This window comes from Chrysochloris asiatica, unplaced genomic scaffold, assembly GCF_000296735.1.
Source record: "Chrysochloris asiatica unplaced genomic scaffold, ChrAsi1.0 scaffold00014, whole genome shotgun sequence".
In the NCBI taxonomy this organism is placed as follows: Eukaryota; Metazoa; Chordata; class Mammalia; order Afrosoricida; family Chrysochloridae; genus Chrysochloris; species Chrysochloris asiatica.
In genome coordinates, this window is record NW_006408532.1 from 13029000 (window position 1) to 13048096 (window position 19097).

Sequence of the window (19097 nt, forward strand, 5' to 3'; positions counted from 1 at the left end):
GAATAGAGAGAAATACTGTTAACTGATGGTACATGGAGGGGATTATAATCATTGTAATGAAATAAAGTATATGATTTGTTGAATGTAAAACTGATGATCTACCCTGTAAACTTTCATTCAAATCACAATGAAAACTTAAAAAAAAACACCAAAATCCTATGCAGGTCACTATTAGTCAGAACTGACTCAACGGCACTTAACAACTTCAAAGAATTAAACATTTTCAGTATCAAACAAAAAAAGACAGAAAAATAAGTCATTATGCATTTTACTCATAATTAAAAAAAAAAAAAAGAATCAGATAAAGCCAACATAAAATGCAGTCATTAATAAAGAGAAAAAAAAATCATGAATAAGGAATATAGGGGAAACAGCAGGTTGATAAATAAATCCAAGACAGCTCATTTATTGCCGAAAGCTCATAAAAAAGACAAGTTACTAATTAGACTAATAGGAAAAAAGAAGAAAATACAAATACATAAAATTCACAATAATAAAGAGGAAATACCAACAGATACAGAAGAAATGTTTTTAAAGACTTGAAATGATATTATTTTAACATATTAATAATAATATATACAATAAATACATATTGGCAGATATAAAATTGTATTGAAACATATTAAAATTGTATTAAAACATACTAAAAGGTGAAAGGGATAATTTCCTAGGAAAAGTCCAATTACACAAGAAATGCAGTTCAAATTGACCAAATAACCTGAATAAAACCAAACTCTCATTCCCCCAAAGCGCCTGCTCTAAGGAACAGCTACTACTCAAGTTTTAAAATGGTTCCAGGCATGGAGAAAGTATGAAAATGTGTGACATTATCGTATCACTAATACTAAATAAAAGTTTTGAGCCCTGGTGTGGCACTGTAGATAAGCACTGGACTGCTAACCACAAGGTCAGTGATTCAAACCCACCAGCTGCTTCTTGGAAACCCTACACAGGGTTGCTATGAGTCAGAACTGATTCAATGGCACTTAACAACAATACTAAAAGTCTGACAAAGCACATACACATAAAGAAAAATTCAGACCCATACTCCAGTATGCAGATAAATGAGGGGGAAAATGCAGCAAATACAATAGAGTAGTGGATTCATTTTTCATTTCTGCCATAACAAATTCCCATAAATGTAACTATTTAAAAACACTCAAATTTATTAGCTTGAAGTTTCTGTAGGTCAGAAGTCCACTGAGAGTCTCAGTGGGCTAAGATCAAGATGTCCACTGGGGCTACAGTTCTCATCTGGGGCCTTTTCCCTAGTTTACTTGTTATTGCAATAATATATTTCTTCCCCATCTTTCCCACTTGGCCTTCTCATCTCTGAGCAGCAATGGTGAGTCAAGTTCTATTCGTGACTGCAATCTCTCCTATTTCCTTTTCTGTCCTTAGGCAGGAGAAAACTCGGCTTCAAAGAGCTCATATGATTATATTGGGCCCATCCAGATAATCCAGGATAACCTCCCTATTTTAAGGTCAATTGGTCAGTAACTTTAATTACATCTGCAAAGTCCTTTTGTCATGTAACATAACATATTCATGGGCATGATATCAGGGGACTAAAGGGACCAAAATTCTGTCTGCCACAAGCAGTATATTGAAAGAATAATATACCATGACCAAGTCAAAGTCATTTCTAGGAATGAAAGGCTGCCTTATTATTAGAAAAATCTATGAATATAATTCATTATATTAATATGTCAAAAGAGAAAAACATTTAATTAATTGTCTTAAAAGATGCTGGAAAGACCTTTATAAAATTCAACATTCCCTTGAGATACCGTGAATCTATAGAACTATATACTTGAACTTTATAAATGTTATACAAATCTAAAACTAAAGACAGTAGCACATTAACAGTAGAACGATAGGACAGTCCTTTAGGTTAGGAATAAAACACTCCTGTCAACCATGATAGTGTCTGACCCTATTCTGGAAGTACTGATCAGGGAAATCAGGCAAGAGAGTAAAATAAAATGCATAAATATGAAAAAGAAGATGCAAAATAATCAGTATTTGTAGATGATGTGGCCGTTCACTTGAAAAACCAGGGGCATCAAATGGGAAAATGTAAGAAACAGAGAGTTCTAGATGGAGGCTGGGGAACACAATAAAGAAGCAACATCAATGTATTTCCTACAGTCCTAAAATACCCAATTAGAAAACAAAACAGGTGAAAAGATTTTATCACAATATTTATAAGAACAGCAGGTAAAATATCTAGAAATATACTTATGATGAAACATCTGTGCTCCAACATAAATTACTAATCATTTCACTAAGGTTCTCATTAGGGAATCTTTCAATGAGATGAACTGACACAGTCAAATAATGGACTCAAACATACCAGCAATCATAAAAATGGTGCAAGGTTAGATAACGCTTCATTCTGTTACACATAAGCTTATTGTGAGTTAGAGACAACTTGATGGCACCTAAGAACAGCAGCATTACTATGGGCATAGACAGGATATGGTCATGTCAAACTGCAACAAATCAACCTCTAATTCTGAGGCAATTCCAGTGACAATTTCAATAGTATTTCTTCTTTTGAACATGATAAAATTACTATAGTATTCATCTGGATAATGTTGTTAAGTGTCGTCAAGTCAGTTCCAACCCATAGCGACCCTGTATAGCGTTTCTGAGGAGCAGCTGGTGAACTTGAACCACCGACCTTGCAATTCAAGTAAGGAGCCTTAACCCACAGCGCCACACCAGGACTCTTAGATACATAAAAATGGACAGTGAAGAAGAGTAATGAGACAGTGACTTGCAAGCACAAGCTCTGCCCTCACCAACTCAGCAACCAGTGGCACCTTCTCCTGCAAAGCCTCTGCTCTGCCTGGGGTTGGGCATGGGACATAATGCCCCTGCTTCTGGAGGAGCATGAACCTACCCTGAACTAGGCTACACAAACAGTGAACAGAGAACTAACTGCGTTCACACTTCCAGTATCTACCACATGCACCAGGAGATAGAGGGTGAGTGCCTGAGAACACACCAATATACAATCATGAACTAAATATAAATATGACACCATAATGACTCAAAGAAAACTGAAAACTTCAGCTTACACAAAGAAACAAGACAGAGTGCCTTAGGCAAGTCACCAAAATACAGTCAGAAAATATAACACCAGAAATGATATCAGAACTACCTGATAAGGAACTTTAAAGAATGCTAATTAAGCATTAAGACCATCAATGATTATGAGGGGGAAAAAAAACAAAAAACAAAACTACAGATGAAATAGGAAAGCACAGATAAAACTATGACAATTTTCAAGAAATAAACTAACAAAATAATTGAAAGAAAAAAAAAAAAGGAAACCATACAAAAGCAGCAACCAGAAAGCCAGAAGATTAACACTAAGACTTCAGAAATAGATAATACCTAAAAGGGCAAAGAAATAGAATTGAATCAATGGAAACCCAAATTACTGAGCTTGAAGAAAAATCTCTTAATGTTCATCTGCTAGAAGAACAATCACAAAAAAGAGCAAAAAATGCTGAAGAAAGCCTAAGGTTTAGGTGGGACACTATCAGAAGATATAATTTACGTGTGATAGGAATTCTAGAATAAGAAGAGACAAAAAACCAAACCAAAAAAACAACAACAGAAACAAAAACATAGAGGACACTATTCAAGAGTTGTTGGAAGAAAACTTCCCTATATCATGAAAGACAAGAAGCTGAATGAACTCCAAACAGGATAGATCCCAAAAGAAAAGCACCAACAAATATTATAGTCAAACTTTTCAAAATGAAAGACAAGGGAAGAATCATGAAAGTAGCTCAAAAACATGAAAAGTTACCAACAAAGGAGAACTAACTAGTAAGATCAGTTTCTTACCAGAAACCATGTAGACAAAAAGACAATGGGATGAAATAGAAGGAAAAAAATTACCAACCAAGAATTATATATCCAGAAAAACTGTCCATCAAATATGATGGACAAAATTAGATCATTTTCAACAAACAGAAATTAAAAGAATTTGTAAAAACCAGACCAACCTTACAAAAAAGGGAATTCTTTGGACAGAGAACCAGAGATTAACATACATGATAGTATCACTTAGACTCAACCCAAATTTAGATATATGCAAAGTAAACCACATCTGTAAGACTCAAAACAGAAAATCTGTATTACATATTACAATCTATATTCTGAAAAAATAAAATAATTAAACAATGTGGTACTACTGCAGAAATAGACATGTGGAAAACAATAAAAAGTTCAGAAAAAGCCCTAAATGTATATATAATTGTGGTATGCACTAAAGTTCAATTTAGTGGAGGAAGGATTGGTTTTGGAACCAAAACCAATAATGGACTCAAACATACCAGCAATCATTACGATGGTACAAGGCTAGACAGTGCTTCATTCTGTTAAACATGAGGTTATTGTAGTTATTGTGGGGAAAAATAATATTCATACTGTATACCCACATCAAAACAAATATCAGCAACATCAAAGATTTAAATGTAAAAGATACAACTGTAACAGTAGTAGAAGATAAGGTGATTCACATTAGAATCCTACAAGGAAGGCAGGATTTGAACCCAAACTTGACTCTTAGTTCACAGGTACATGGGGGTAAGGATGGGAGTCTAAGAGACATTCCATTCTGGGAACATGTAAAAGCTCTTGCAAGGCTGTAGGTCAGGAGACCAGTATGGATCCCACTGGGCTAAGACCGAGGTGTCTACTGAGCTTGAGAAATGCATTCAGTGGCAGAGACCTTCCCAAGAGGTACCATGGTGAGCACTGAGAGCTCTGGCCAAGGACAGCTTACCTGTTGGGCTTGTAGCCCATACTTTCCAGCAGGTGTGCCTGGTCCAAGTCCCGTGGGTAGCCGTGCAGCACCCACCCTCTCTGAATGCAGTCATATTGGCTCAGGTGATGGGTCAAGACCTTCAAGATGACATTGTCAGGAACTAGAGAGAAAGGAAGACAAGTGATCACTCCCCTGCTCTGGGCATCTGTTCCTGACTAACTGGAGAATGTCAGGGAGGGTCTTCGGGGTTAGTGGCCTGTGGGCTTTCTACCTTCACTTGAAAACAGAGTGAACTGGTGAAAAGATGGGTTTAGATAGAGCCCCTTGGAACCACTTGGAGAAGTGTGTGGATGCCCATTTCCCATGTCTCCCCATGGCCTAGACAAGGAGTAACTTGGCTGCCTAAATGGGAAGCACTGGGAGACCTTGACTTTCCCTGTCCTTGAGAAGACAACATCTCTATTTGCAGCCAGGGTAGCTCTCAATCCTCTGGTGATGTGTGGTCAGTTTTTCCCCCTCAAGGATCCAGTTTTTCTACTAAGAGACTTTTCATAGAAACACACCAGGCCCCAGAGCAAGTTTTTGTTTTCTTCAAATGGGACCCCATTACTTCTGATGCATTCTGCTAGTTGTAATCCACCAACAATGGCTGCTTTCCTTTGTCCCTCAATTTGCCCCTCTTTGTGATGTTTAGAGCTGAATCTCTCTCAAGAATATCAGCTCTACTTATAACTTGAAGCTGAAATGAAGTCTTATGGAAAATGAAATATTCAGAGAAGCCTCTTGTTTACATTACTACAATTGACATTTCTCTGAAATTTATACCTCTTTTCCCAGACTCATTAAATAGCCTATGTTGCTAATGTACTACGTTCTAGCAATTTGCACTGCATTTTCTGCACTTTGCACTCATTTTCCCAGAAATACTTGGTAAATATTACCATTGCTTGCTATAATTGTGGGCCTCGAGGTGAGCTGGCTTCCTAGAGTTACAATGGCAGAGAGCTTCACAGTTTCTTTGGAGGTGCACTGCTTTCTTCCTGTGTCTGTGGGTCCGGCAAGTAAGTGACCCCAATGTTCTATATTTGAAGCTAAAGTAGAACTGTCCCCATAGAGTTTCCAAGGCTATAATCTTTACAGAAATAGACTGCCATATCTTTCTCCCATAGAATGCCTGGTGACTTTGAACTGCTGACCTTAGGTTAGTAGCTGAATGATTAACCACTGTACCACCAAAGCTTCTTTGCACTAACAAACCATAAATTGTATTCTAAGTAATTTATATTATCCTGAATTTGTCTTTTCTCATCTTTCATCTTTCTTCCTTGATCTTTGGAAAAAAAGCAGAAATGAGCTTTTGCACTAATGAGAACATCTGGCTATCTCCATTCTAGTTGTAGATGTGAGTCATCAGTCAAGTCAGTTCTGATTCACAGTGACCTTGTATGGGATTTCTGAGAGCGACTGGTGGATTTGAAGGGCCTATTTAGCAGCTACCAGTCCAGTGCTGATACTACAGTGCCACACCAGAGCTTTCCATCTAGTTTTGTTGCTGTTAAGTGCCGTTGAGTCGGTTCTGACCCATAGCGACCCTGTATAGGGTTTCTGAGGAGCAGCTGGTGAGCTTGAACTGCCAACCTTGCAATTCAAACAGCTTGTGGATGACCATCTAAGATATAATTATTGGTTTCTACTAGACTGGAGCAAAAGAGAAAGAAGGAAACCAAAGATTCAAAGGAGAAACTAGTCTACAGAACTAACAGCTCACAGAACTATGCTCCCATCTATTCTGAGACCAGGAGAATTAGATGGTGCCTGGCTACCACTACTGATAGTTCTGACCAGGGACAGACTAGATGGTCCTGGACAGATGAGAGAAAAATATCAAACAAAGCTCAACAATTTTTAAAATGGCCAGATTTATGGGACTGTTAGAGACTAGAAGAAGCCCCAGGATTGAACTCAAACCACATCCCGAAGTCACCTTTCAGTGAGATTATAGACTGGCTCATAAAATAAACATTGTCACCCATGATTATTTTGCTCCTTTAAAAATCAAATTATGTGAGACCAAACTATCAATATTTACCCGAAAGCAAAGATGAGAAGGTAAGGGGGACAAGGAAGCTAGATTAAAGCTAGAATGAAAATATTGATGCATTTTGAAATATGTAACCAGCATCACTGGATACTATGTATTTGTGGCGAAGCGCCTTGAGTTGGTTCTGACTCACAGCGACCCTGCATAAGGTTTCTGAGGAGCAAGATGGTAGGTTTGAACCACCAACCTTGCATGATTCAAACTGACCTTGGGGTCCAGTGCTTATCTTTTAGTGTCACACCAGGATTCCAAGAAATTGTTGAAAGGTAACCTAATTTGCTGTGTAAATGTTCACCAAAAACACAATAAAATATTATTTTTTAAAAATAATAATTGTATTTATTTCCCAAGTTACTTCTTAAAATACAAGTAAACAAAACAAATTATTAAGCTTTCAACTACCAGCATTTGGATATGATAGTGAAGATTTGGGGATAGGAAATAATAATAATACATGGGGACTTAAAAAAGTTCATGGAAAAATGAAATTAGAAGATGATGGAATTTTCCATGAACTTCTTTTTTGCCTGGAGGATCTTTATAGGACACTGAACAACAAATAAATAAGCAGAGAAGTGCATTTTGGGAAGTTGCCGCCATCTTGTTTTTGATGACCACACCATCCTGTAGCACCAACCATGCCCTGGCCATAAAATATTATTTTTTAAAAAGAGCATCTGAGTATCTAGCCTGAATGAATGACTATCTTTCCCCACTTAAAGCCTTTCACTGACTCCCCAGTGCTCTGAGGATAGCGTGCAGACGACCCCACAACCAACAGGGCTCTGAAAAGTCTGGATCCTGCATCTCTCCTAAGTCAGTTTCCCCTAGCTCTTCACCTACCCTCCCTCCAGAATATGCTTCCCCTACAGTTCGCCTTGACAAACCTTTGGACTCAGACTTTGGAGCCTTGCCACAGAGTCTCCTTCTCAGGGGAAGCTTGGCATACAGTCCCCAGTCCAGATTAGCATCCATATTTTTCCTTCTGAGTATTTGTCACTCTTGTCAATAACTGAGTAATTCATTTTTTAAAAAAAAGGTAAAATATGTATAAAAAAACATTTATAATTTTAACCCTATAATTCAGTGGCATTAATTATATTCATCATGTAATATAGCCATCATCACTGTCCATTCAAGTGTTTTTCATCACCCTGAAGAGACACTCCTGGTGTGGCACTACAGGATAAGCACTGGGTTGTGAACCACAAGGTCAGCAGTTCAAACCACCAGCCACTCCTCAGAAACCCTATACAGACTCACTATGAGTCAGAACCGACTCAACAGCACTTAACAACAACAACAAAGAGGAACTCAGTCAGTATCTCTTACTAATAACTTCCCAAGTTTGCGTAATACCTCTCTAGCCTATGTTTTTTGTTAAGTGCCTTTGAGTCAGTCCCAACTCAGAGAGACCCTGTATAGAATTTCTGAGAAGTAGCTGGTGGGTTTGAACCACCAATCTTGCTGTTAGCAGTCCAGTGCTTATCCTACAGCACCACACTAGGACTCCAGCTCATGGTATCCACTAATAAATCATTGTCTCTCCATTTGCCTATTCTAGATACTGTATTAAGTGGGATAATACAATATTTGTCCTTTTGTGTCTTACTAATTTCACTTTGCATAACGTTTTCAAGGTTCACCATGTTGCAGCCTGCATCTGTTCTTCATGTTTCTTTATGGTGGAATAATATCTCATTGTAAGGAAATACCACATTTCTCTTTATGGTATAATAATATGTCATTGTAAGGAAATACCACATTTCTCTTTATGGCAGAACAATATTGCGTTGTAAGGAAATACCACATTTCTCTTTGTGGCAGAATAATATTTTTTTTATTCATCTGTAGATGGACATTTGGATTGTTTCCACCTTTTGGCTATTGCGAATATTACTGCTATGAACATTGGTATAAAAGTATCTGTTTGAGTCCCTGCTTTCAGTTCTTTGGTCTGGGTAATTCTTTGTTTACTGCCTGCCTCTCACTAAATACTGGATTCCATGAGGACAAAAGATTGTGTCTATCTCATTTTTGGTGGCCAACTCAGTAGCTGGTGAGTAGCAGGTATGGAGTGAATAACCAAGGAATCTTCCCTTTTGAAACTGAAACAGATAGGTATAAGCCAGCTTGATCTGACGTTGATGTGGTAGAGAGAAAAGAACATGGGCTTGAGGCTCTCAGCCATCTGGGGCCTCATCTCAGTCTTGCCCTTCTGAGCTGACTGACCTTTCCCTGACCCTGACAAGATGTCATCCCACATGTAGTTCTCTGTGTGTAAGATCAACCTCAGGGAGTCTCAGCTTCCTCATCTACTCATCTACCAACCGGGTTAATAGGACCTATCGGCCACAGGGTTAACACTATATACAAAGATGTAGGAATGTAGTAGACCCTTAAAGACGGTGACTGTTATTTTTAATTCAGAAGTTATGTCAGGAAACAATGCTTCATGACTAATGTTTCCACACAGAGATTCCTGGCACCTGAGTTAAAGGATGATGAATTGGCAAACAAGCCTTGGAAATTAAAGATAGAAGTCTCTGGCGAGACATAAGGAGGTCTGCCCAGAGGCATTTGTTTACATTCTGGTGGTTATAAACCTACTGACCTTCCCTCCTCTCCCCAGAGAGAATTTGTTTAGATTCTAGAGCAAAGGCCACAGTATCTCTCCAGAAGGGAAAAGGAGTAACCTTGCCAGTTGTCCTATATAAACTCCAAGATTTATAGTTCCTCTCCTGTGATACAGAATAGTGCTGTGGGTTAGGCATTGGGCTGCTAACCACAAGTTTGGCAATTCAAATTCACCAGCCACTCAGAGGGAGAAAGATGAGACTTTGTGCTCCCACAAAGATTAAAGCCTCAGAAACCCTATACAGAGCCATTATGAGTTGGAACTGACTCAATGGCACTTAATAATAATAACATATCACAGGTGGCTTATGTGTCATTGTGAAGCTGGGAGCTATGCCTGCTGGCAGTGATTCAAATACCAGTAGGCTCAACCATGGTGGAAAGGTTTCAGCAGAGCTTCCAGGCTGAGAACAGACTAGCAGACAGTACACTTCTGAGGGATTAACCACAGAAAACCATAGAAACAGCAGAAGAACATTGTCTGATGGATGCTGGAAGATGGATCCCTCAGGTTGGAAAGCATTCAAAATATGACTGGGGAAGAGCTGTCTCCTCAAAGTAGAGTTGACCTTAATGATGTGGATGGAGCCAAGCTTTAGTGACCTTCATTTGCTGATAGGACACAATTCAAACTGAGAAGAAACAGCTGCAAACATCCACTAATAATCAGATGGAAGGTACAAAGCATGGATCTAGGTAAACTGGAAGTTGTCAAAAATGAAATGGAATGCATAAAGACGGATATCCTAAGCATTTAGTGAGTTGAAATCGACTGCTACTGGACATTTTGAATTAGATAGTCATATGATTTACTATGCTGGGAATGACAAAGTCAAGAGGAATGGTGTGGCCTTCATCGTCAAAAAGAACAATCAAAATCTATCTTGAAGTACAGTGCTGTCTGTGATAGGATAATATCTACATGCCTACAGGGATGACCAGTTAATACCACTATTATTCAAATTTATGAACCAACTCACTAAAGCCAATTACGAAGAAACTTTCTTCAGTCTGAAATGGACTAAACATACAATCAAAATGCATTGGTAATTACATGTGATTGGAATGTGAAAGCTGGAAACAAACAGAAAGGATCATAGTTGGAAAATGTGGCATTGGTGACAGAAATGATACTGGAGATTGTGATAATCTTTGTGCAAGGTCAATGGCTTATTCATTGCAAATACCTTTTCTCAACAACTAACCTTGTGGACTTCACCAGAATGAAAATACAGGAATAAAACTGACTACATCTATGGGAAAAGAGACGGAACACTGTAGCTTAAGCATTGGGCTGCTTACCTCGAGGTTGGCAGTTCAAACTCACCAGTCACTCTGCAGGAGAAAAATGAGGCTTTCTGCTCCTGTAAAGATTTACAGCCTTGGAAACCCTATGCAGGGTCATTATGAGTTAGAATCGACTTGATGAGAGTGAGTATGTGGGAAGAGATGGTGAAGAAGCTCAATATCATCATCCAAAATAAGGCCAGGGGCAGACTGAGGAATAGATCATCAACTGCTCATCAATTATTTAGGTTGAAGTTGGAGAAAATGAAAACAAAAGCCAAAACACGACCCTGAGTATATCCCACCTGAATTTAGAGACCATCTCAAGAACAAATTTAACACATTGAACACTTATGACCAAAGACCAACCAGATGAGTTGTGGAATGACATCAATAACATCATACATGAAGAAGGCAAAAGATCATAAAAAAAGACTGGAAAGAAAGAAAAGACCGAAGTGGATGCCTAAAAAGACTCTGAAACTTACTCTTCAATATAGAGTAACTAAAGCAAATGAAATAAATGATGAAGTATAAGAGTTGAACAGAAAACTTCAAAGGGCAGCTCAAGAAGCCTACACTATATAATGAAATGTACAAAGACCTGGAGTTAGGAAATCAAAAGGGAAGAACATGCTCAGTAGTTCTCAAGCTAAAAGAACTGAAGAAGAAAAAATTCAAGCCTCAACTTGCAATCCTGAAAAAAATCTATGGACAAAATATTGAATGATGCAGGAAGCATCAAAAAATAATGGAGGGAATACACAGAATCACTAAACCAAAAAGAATTGGTCAACATTCAAGCATTTCAAGAGATAGCATATTGAAGGAAAAAGTTCAAGTTGCACTGAAGGCACTAGTCTGTCTACACCAAGAATTTTAGAAGACAGATGACTGGAAAAGCTCCATCTTTTGTTTGCCCCACAAGTTCAGTACCCTTCAAGTCCTTGAGAATCCTGCATGTCTGAGAGACACTACAACAAACTTACCGCAGATGCCCTTGTAAGACAAAGGTTGGCTGTGAATAAAGGGCTCCTGGACATCCCTATTCTAATCCTAGTTCTGCCCCAACCATCTCTGAGACTTGAGTCTGTTCCTCTGTAAAATGGGAAGATGGGAGGGCTGAACCCTAGGGAAGGAGTTACAGAAGGATTTTCAACATCAGCGCTTTTACTAGCGTTCCTTAGAATAAAAACCAGAAAACTCAACTCTTAGCTCCCCCAAATTTCTTTCTTAGAGTAAGTATAAGCTAAGATTCCTGTGGCCCAGTGGCCTCCCCCTGCCAGCAGTGGAACCTCCTTGAGTCTCAATGTCCTCCTCTGTGACACTTGCCTCTCTGACTTTGTGGGGCCTAGAAATGACTCATAGAAGACGCCAGACTCATAAGTATTCTAAAGGGATGTTTAGGTATTTTTATTTTAATTGTTTCTATAAGCATATCCAGATTCCCATATGGGCAGCTGCAATGAAGTCATGGACAAGGATATGTGCCCCTTAAATTACAAACATGAAATTCAACATCTTGAATCTGACTCTAGGAGAGTGCAGTGGATTTGAAATGAGCCTGTTCCTTGTGGGAACTGGTGAAGATCCACTGGATGATTAGCCTGTTAACCAATGATACTTCAGGGTCCAGTAAAACCTCATTATTTGGGGGCAAGAACTGGATTGGCCAATAATTTCGGATTCGCTCCTCTACATCAAGTCCTGCTTGGAAATCTTCTGTGCTGAACTGCAGCCTTCTGGGGTAACCATTGGCTGCTCGTGAGACCTAGAGCCATGTGGCTTCAGAGTTGAAGGGTCTGGAAGATCATCCCACCAATTTCCTTCTTTTCAAAGGTGGGAAACCAAGGCCAGAAGAGGTTTAGACTTAAGTAACTCATGGTCGTCTTGTGAGTTCATTATACTGAACTACTATGGACCTGTTGGAAGAAGTACAGCCAGAATGTGCCTTAGAAGCCAGGATGAGCAGGCTTTGTCTCTCATACTTCAGACATATTATCAGGAGGGACCAGTCTCTGGAAGGAGATCATGCTTGGTCAAGTGAGGGGTCAGTGAAAAAGAGAAAGACCCCCAATGAGATGGATTGGCACACTGGCATCAGCGATGGGCTCAAGCATAACAACAATTGTGAGGCTGGCACAGGACCAGGCAGTGTTTTGTTCTACTGTGCTATTAGAATCGCTATGAGTCAGAACCAACCTAATGGCACTGGTAGCGTAGTGGTTACGTATCGGGCTGCTCATCTCACGGTCAGCAGTTTGAAACTACCAGCTGCTCTGCTGGAGAAAGATGAGGCTTTCTGCTCCCGTAAAGATTTACAGCCTTGGAAACCCTGTAGAGGGTTGCTATGAGTTGGAACCGACTCCACCGCACGTAATAACAACAAGAATGAACTATGGATCCACATAAGTTCATTTTACTATTCTCTCTACTTTTGATATATGCTTGCAATTTTTCATTAAAAAGAATAGTGTGTATATGTGTTCTAAGGACATAATTTATTAATGCCTAAAGGAAGTTGAAATGGCTACTGTGAAAAACCATACCAAAGTTTCACTAGTGGGAGAATTTGAGCTCAGAGCAAGAGGGCAAAGGATGAAATCTACCCAGAAGACCATACTTGAATCCCATAAAGTGGCTCCCACTTTAGGGGGCCTGGAGTTGGTAATCCTATGAAACTTGAGAGGTCACATATCCTTGTCTGTCCCTGATTTATAATCAAAATTCCCATGACAACTGCCATCAAAAGTTAGTGCTTGACCCACAGCAGTGGGGTGAAATCTTTAGAGAAACAGACTGCCACATCTTTCTTCAGCAGAGCAGCTAAAAGGTTCAAACGGTTGACCTTTTGGTTAGTAGTCAAATGCTTAACCACTGTACCACCAGGGCTTCTTTTAGCAACACTAGGGAAAATCCTGTTGCTTGTGAAATCAATTGTGATTCATAATGACCCTATAGGCATGGACTGTTGTTATTAGGTGCCATCAAGTTGGTTCCAACTCATAATGACCCTGTGTAGGGATTCCGAGGAGTGACTGGTGAGTTTGAACAAACCTTGCAGTCCAGTGCTTATCGGACAGCACCACACCAGGACTTCATAGGACAGACTAGAACTGCCCTAAAGGGTTTCCAAGACTGTAATCTTTATAGAAACAGATTGCCACATCTTTCTTCCTTGGTGCAGCGGGTAGGTTTGAACTGCTGACCTTTCAGTTAATAGCCAAATACTTAGCCACTATGTCACCAGGGCTAAATTACAGCTACTAGAGTCTCTGAGGAGACAGCGTTGCTCCATGAAGATGGGGGCTGGGGAACGCTGCTGGAGGCAGAAACAAATGACAGTCCCCCTCTGGACGCTTCCTCTGAGGAAAGGAGCCCCAAGGAGCTAGCCTTGGACTGCACTTCCCCACATCCAGTCCCATCCTGTCCTGAGCTCTTCTGCTCTGGCATTTGTTTGGCAGCCTGACGCCTTTTTTCCCTGGAGGCTGTAGACTCACTTTCCAACCCAACATCATCTGACCAGCCAGTTCAGCAAATATGCAGTTTGTGGGGTGAGCAGAGCTCATTTCTGTATTCCATCGAAGGTTTAAAGTTCCCTTGATGATGCTATCCATTTAGCCTTTATTCTCCTCTCAGACTGAGGTTGTTCAGTCGGGCCTAAAGTCTTTCACCATTAAGTCAGATGCCTCAGGCTTGATTTCTGGGTTTGACAGTTAACATCTTACCCTGAGTATAAGCTACTGCCAAGGGCTACTTCTCTGGAATGTCCTGTCAACCCTAAATTTAGCAAAGTGCAAGATATGAATATCCCATTATTTCATAAGGCCACACCACGTGGTTTCACTTAAAAAAAAAAACCAAAAAAAAAAACCACTCAAGCTCTTCCATAAAAGATGCCAGTCCTCACATTGACCTTGAGGTTGTTAAAAACTCAATCTATCTATTCTCTGCCAGGCTGGATGTATTTTGCACAGATTGATCATTGCAAATCCAAGATTCCCAAGCCTGGTGGGGATCCTGCCAGCTCCCTCATGCCATCCCACCTGACTCTGGATGCCTGGAATACCCCAGATTCAAGCTCCAATCCCTACATCAAGTGCCTGCTTCCTCATGAATTCCACAGCTCTGAACAGGAAAAAGTGCCAACGCATGTTAGGTCGCGTGTGAGATGTAAGTGGACAGGACTGATTCTTCACTGGCCGTTGGTCTGACTTCTGTTACCCTCAGTCAAGCTCAGCTCAGTGAGCTGGTTAAGGAAAGGCCTTAAGACCCTGGACTTCAGCTCGAGCACTTTACAGCAAAAAAAAACAAACAAAATATGAAGGGACTAGGGAGTAGGGACCTGCCTGAGGCCAGCTGGAGCTCTTTCAGCTGGGCTGTGCTGCCCCCTACTGCTGGACCTCATGGTGGCCTTCCCTGCCATGGTTGCTACATTCTTTCCATCACTTAGTGCCCCTGGACCAGGCACAGCTGGGCAGGCAGAAGGACACCAAGGTTGCTGAGGTTGGCCCAAACAGGCTAGGACAAAATTTGGAAAAAGGCAATAGCTCCCTCACCCGGTGCTTAAAGTAAAAAAGAGACCAGCAGTTGATTGATATATACACAATAAGTCGTTTAACCCTCCTTTGCCACCCTAAGCCAAATCAGAGAAAGCTGAACATCTAACTATGACACACACACACTCAGACACCCCACCTCTATATACAGACTATATACTTATGCATTTCCTCCACACCTACTTCCTACATTCCAATACAATATACATATTCTTTCACCATACTTACTCATCCTGTATGCTGAGCAAATAATCTGAGAAGCTGGGTTATATGGAGAAAAACATGGCATCAGGATTGGAGGAAGACTCATTAACAACTGCGAAATGCATATGATACAAACGTACTTGCTGAAAGGGAAGAGGACTTAAAATACTTACTGACGAAGATTAAAGAACACAGCCTTCGGTATGGATTGCATCTCAATATAAAGAAAACAAAAATCCTTACCACTGGACCAATAAACAACATTCTTATCAACAGAAAAAAGATTGAAGTTGTCAAGGACTTCATTCTTCTTGGATAAACTATCAACACTCATGGAAGCAGCATTCAAGAAATCAAATGAAGTATTGCATTAGACAAATCTGCTTGTTGCACAAGACCTTTTTAAAGTGTTGAAGAGCAAAGATGTCAACTTGAGGACTAAGGTGCACCTGACCCAAGCCATGGTATTTTCAATAACCTCATATGCATGTAAAAGCTGGACAGTGAATAAGGAAGACTGTAGAAGACTTGATGCTTTTGAGTTATGGTGTTGGAGAATATTGAAAGTGCCATGGACTGCCGAAAGAACCAACAGAACTGTGTTGGAAGAAGTGCAGCCAGAGTTCTCCTTGGAGGCCAGGATGGCCAAACTTTGTCTCTCATACTTCAGACATATTGTCAGAAGGGACCAGTCACTGGAGAAGGATATCATGTTTGGTAAGGTGGAGGTCAGAGAAAAAGAGGAAGACCCCCAGTGAGATGGATTGGCAAAATGCGCTCAAGCGTGGCAATAATTGTGAGGTTGGCCCAGGATCGGGCAGTGTTTCATTTTGTTGTCGCTATGAGTCAGTACTGATTGGATGGCACCTAACAACAACAATACATTTATCTGTACACATTGCTCTCAGACCACTCCACACACTCCTTTGCACACACATGCCAACATACATAGTTTCCCCCACTATACCCACATCTACAAATACCCCCACATACACTATACCCCAGTGCACGACATACAACTACACCCATCCACTACACTCACACACACCTACACAATCCCTATAAATACACACTCCTCAAATGTGCAGGTGGCATGTTAAGATGAATGGAAAGCATACAAATTTATTTCTATTTTCCCCTACCCAACATTGGCCCTGGAGAAGCCTGGTGCTACTGAGCAGGAGGAGTCCAGTAGGCTCCAGGTGGAGGGGAGTCTTACAAAAGGAACCAGATTGTGGAGAAAAAGGAAGGCTTTACTTTTGTTTAAAATTTCATCTCATGCATGTTGTTAAGTGCCATTGAGTGGGTTCCCAAGGAAAGGCTGGTGGTTTTGAATTACCGACCTTGCTGTTATTGTTTATCCTACAGCACCACACCAGGACTCCAGTGCACTGTTGTTATTGTTACGTGTCATAGTGTTAGTTCCGACTCATAGCGACCCTGTATAGGATTTCTGAGGCGTGACCAGTGGGTTTGAACCACTGACTTTTTGGTTATCAATACAGTGCGTATCCTACAGCTCCACACCAGGAATCCTCCTGGTGCTTAAAAGGAGGGGCTCACAATCCCTCCTGAGGGTCTCTTCTCCAGAATCTAAGGGTGGAGTTTCACCAGGACACAGGATGGATTCTTTGAGGGCCTCAATTTACTATCACTGAGGTGTGTGTGGTATCAAGTCAGTTCTGACTCTAGGAGACCCTGCATAGAGTTTCTGAGGCTGTTAATCTTTATGGGAGCAGAAAGCCTCATCTCTCCAGTGGCACAGCTGGTAGTTTTGAACTCCTGACCTTGAGGCTAGCAGCTTGACTCATAACCACTACACTACCAGAGCTCCTTAATTCAATAAAAACAAAACGAGTACTTTTGAAGACCATTACTCTCTGGATAGTTCGGATTCCAGAGCTAAGGTCTGTAAGCTGTCCTCATTGTGTGACCTGAAAATCCTGCAGCAGTAAGGACAGGACCTAGAGCGCTGTCTTAGTGATGCTGTTTGTTTATTATGTACTGCCACCTGCCGGTCTATCATGGATCCTGCACCCCAAGTGAGCACTTCAAATGATAAACAGAACATTTCAAAACCTCTAAGGAAGACAGGAGAAACTGGGAATGTTTGAATTGGTCACACCCCGATACTATCTAGGTGGAGAAAAGTCCACTGGATCTAGCTTGCCTCCTTTGTAAACTCAAAGCACAGGTCTCAGACAAGCCCCTGCCCCCAGGCCTTGGTTCCCCAGCTATAACTTGAAACAGATGTCCTCTAAGGTTTCTTTAGATTCTGAGGGCTGACATTCTAGCATCTATATTGCTACAACATTCAAAATTGCTTGGTAGACAAAGGTGCCAGGGAAGAGCAATTTTTTAATATCAGATTTTGTTTTTCAAGTCCAGAAAAAGCACATGCGTCTTGGGGGCTTTCCCTAATTAGGAGTATATTCTGCTGCTTCTCTGACACTCATCCCTCAAGGAGTGGCCACCCCCTTGATAGCACTCTTCTCTCTGTCATGTCTACTTGGGTAAAAAGCAGAGAAAAGCACCCGCAGCATCAGCCAGCCACTCACAGTGTCCACAAACCTACCGCTGATGTAGCTGAGTGATAGCACAGCCCAACCGTGGCCACTTCAGTTTGTCCCTCTCTAGTGAAGTCGTGGTTTTAAAAAAAGAAAATCCTGTGCTATTGTGGTAAAATGGTTAAAATGGCAATTATATAAATGTATATATAATATTTTAAAAACATAAAAAATCACATATATAAAAACAGAGGACCCAAGGACCCTCAAGGGAGAAGAGCACAAACGGAATGCAGGACCGTATCCAGAGAAGCAGCAACACCACAGATGGAGGCAGAGATGAGGATATGGAGAAAGAGAGCAGCTGAGGACTCTAGATTCGTGGAAACAGAGAGACTGGGTGTTGGCAGCCAGGAGGCAGGCTTGCAGAATGTGCCTGTTAGTTGTTTAAATTATTATATATTCCTGATGTTTCTGTGTGCACACCCCAAAAAAACCAAAAACAAACAAACAAACAGAACCAGAGGGAATGGAAGCAAATACTGTTGAATGATGATGATGCACGGAGGAGATTGCAATCATTGCAATAAAACAATGGTGTAAAGCCGATGTTCATGTTCTCCCATGTAAGCTATCATTCAGCTCTCAATTTTTTTAAAAAATGGGGAAAAATGTACATGTATATATATTTATATATATATAATTAATTGCCTTCTTAACCGTTTCTAAACATGCAATTCTGTGGCATTATAGTCACAATGTTGTATAGCCATCACACTATTTCCAAAGCTTTTCCAACACCCCAAACAGAAGCTCTCTATCCAAGAAGCAGTAACTCATTTCTCCCTACTCCCCAGCTTCTGGTAAGCACTAAGCTATTTCTGTCATTATGAATTTGTCTATTCTGGGCATTTCACAAAAATGGGATCATAAAATATTTGTCTTTTTGTGTCTGGATTCTCTCATTCAGCAAGAGAATGTTTTCAAGGTCTATCCATGTTGTAATATGTATT

General features: G+C 40.4%; 1 protein-coding gene across 1 annotated transcript in view; it reads right to left on the reverse strand.

Annotated features, from left to right (window-relative positions):
- Positions 1-19097, reverse strand: part of AK8 (adenylate kinase 8) — a 203626-nt gene that overhangs the window by 85485 nt on the left and 99044 nt on the right. The window contains exon 11 of the mRNA XM_006834996.1: positions 4808-4949. Coding sequence (XP_006835059.1) covers positions 4808-4949 — 142 coding nt within the window. The remainder of the gene's footprint in view (positions 1-4807; positions 4950-19097) is intronic.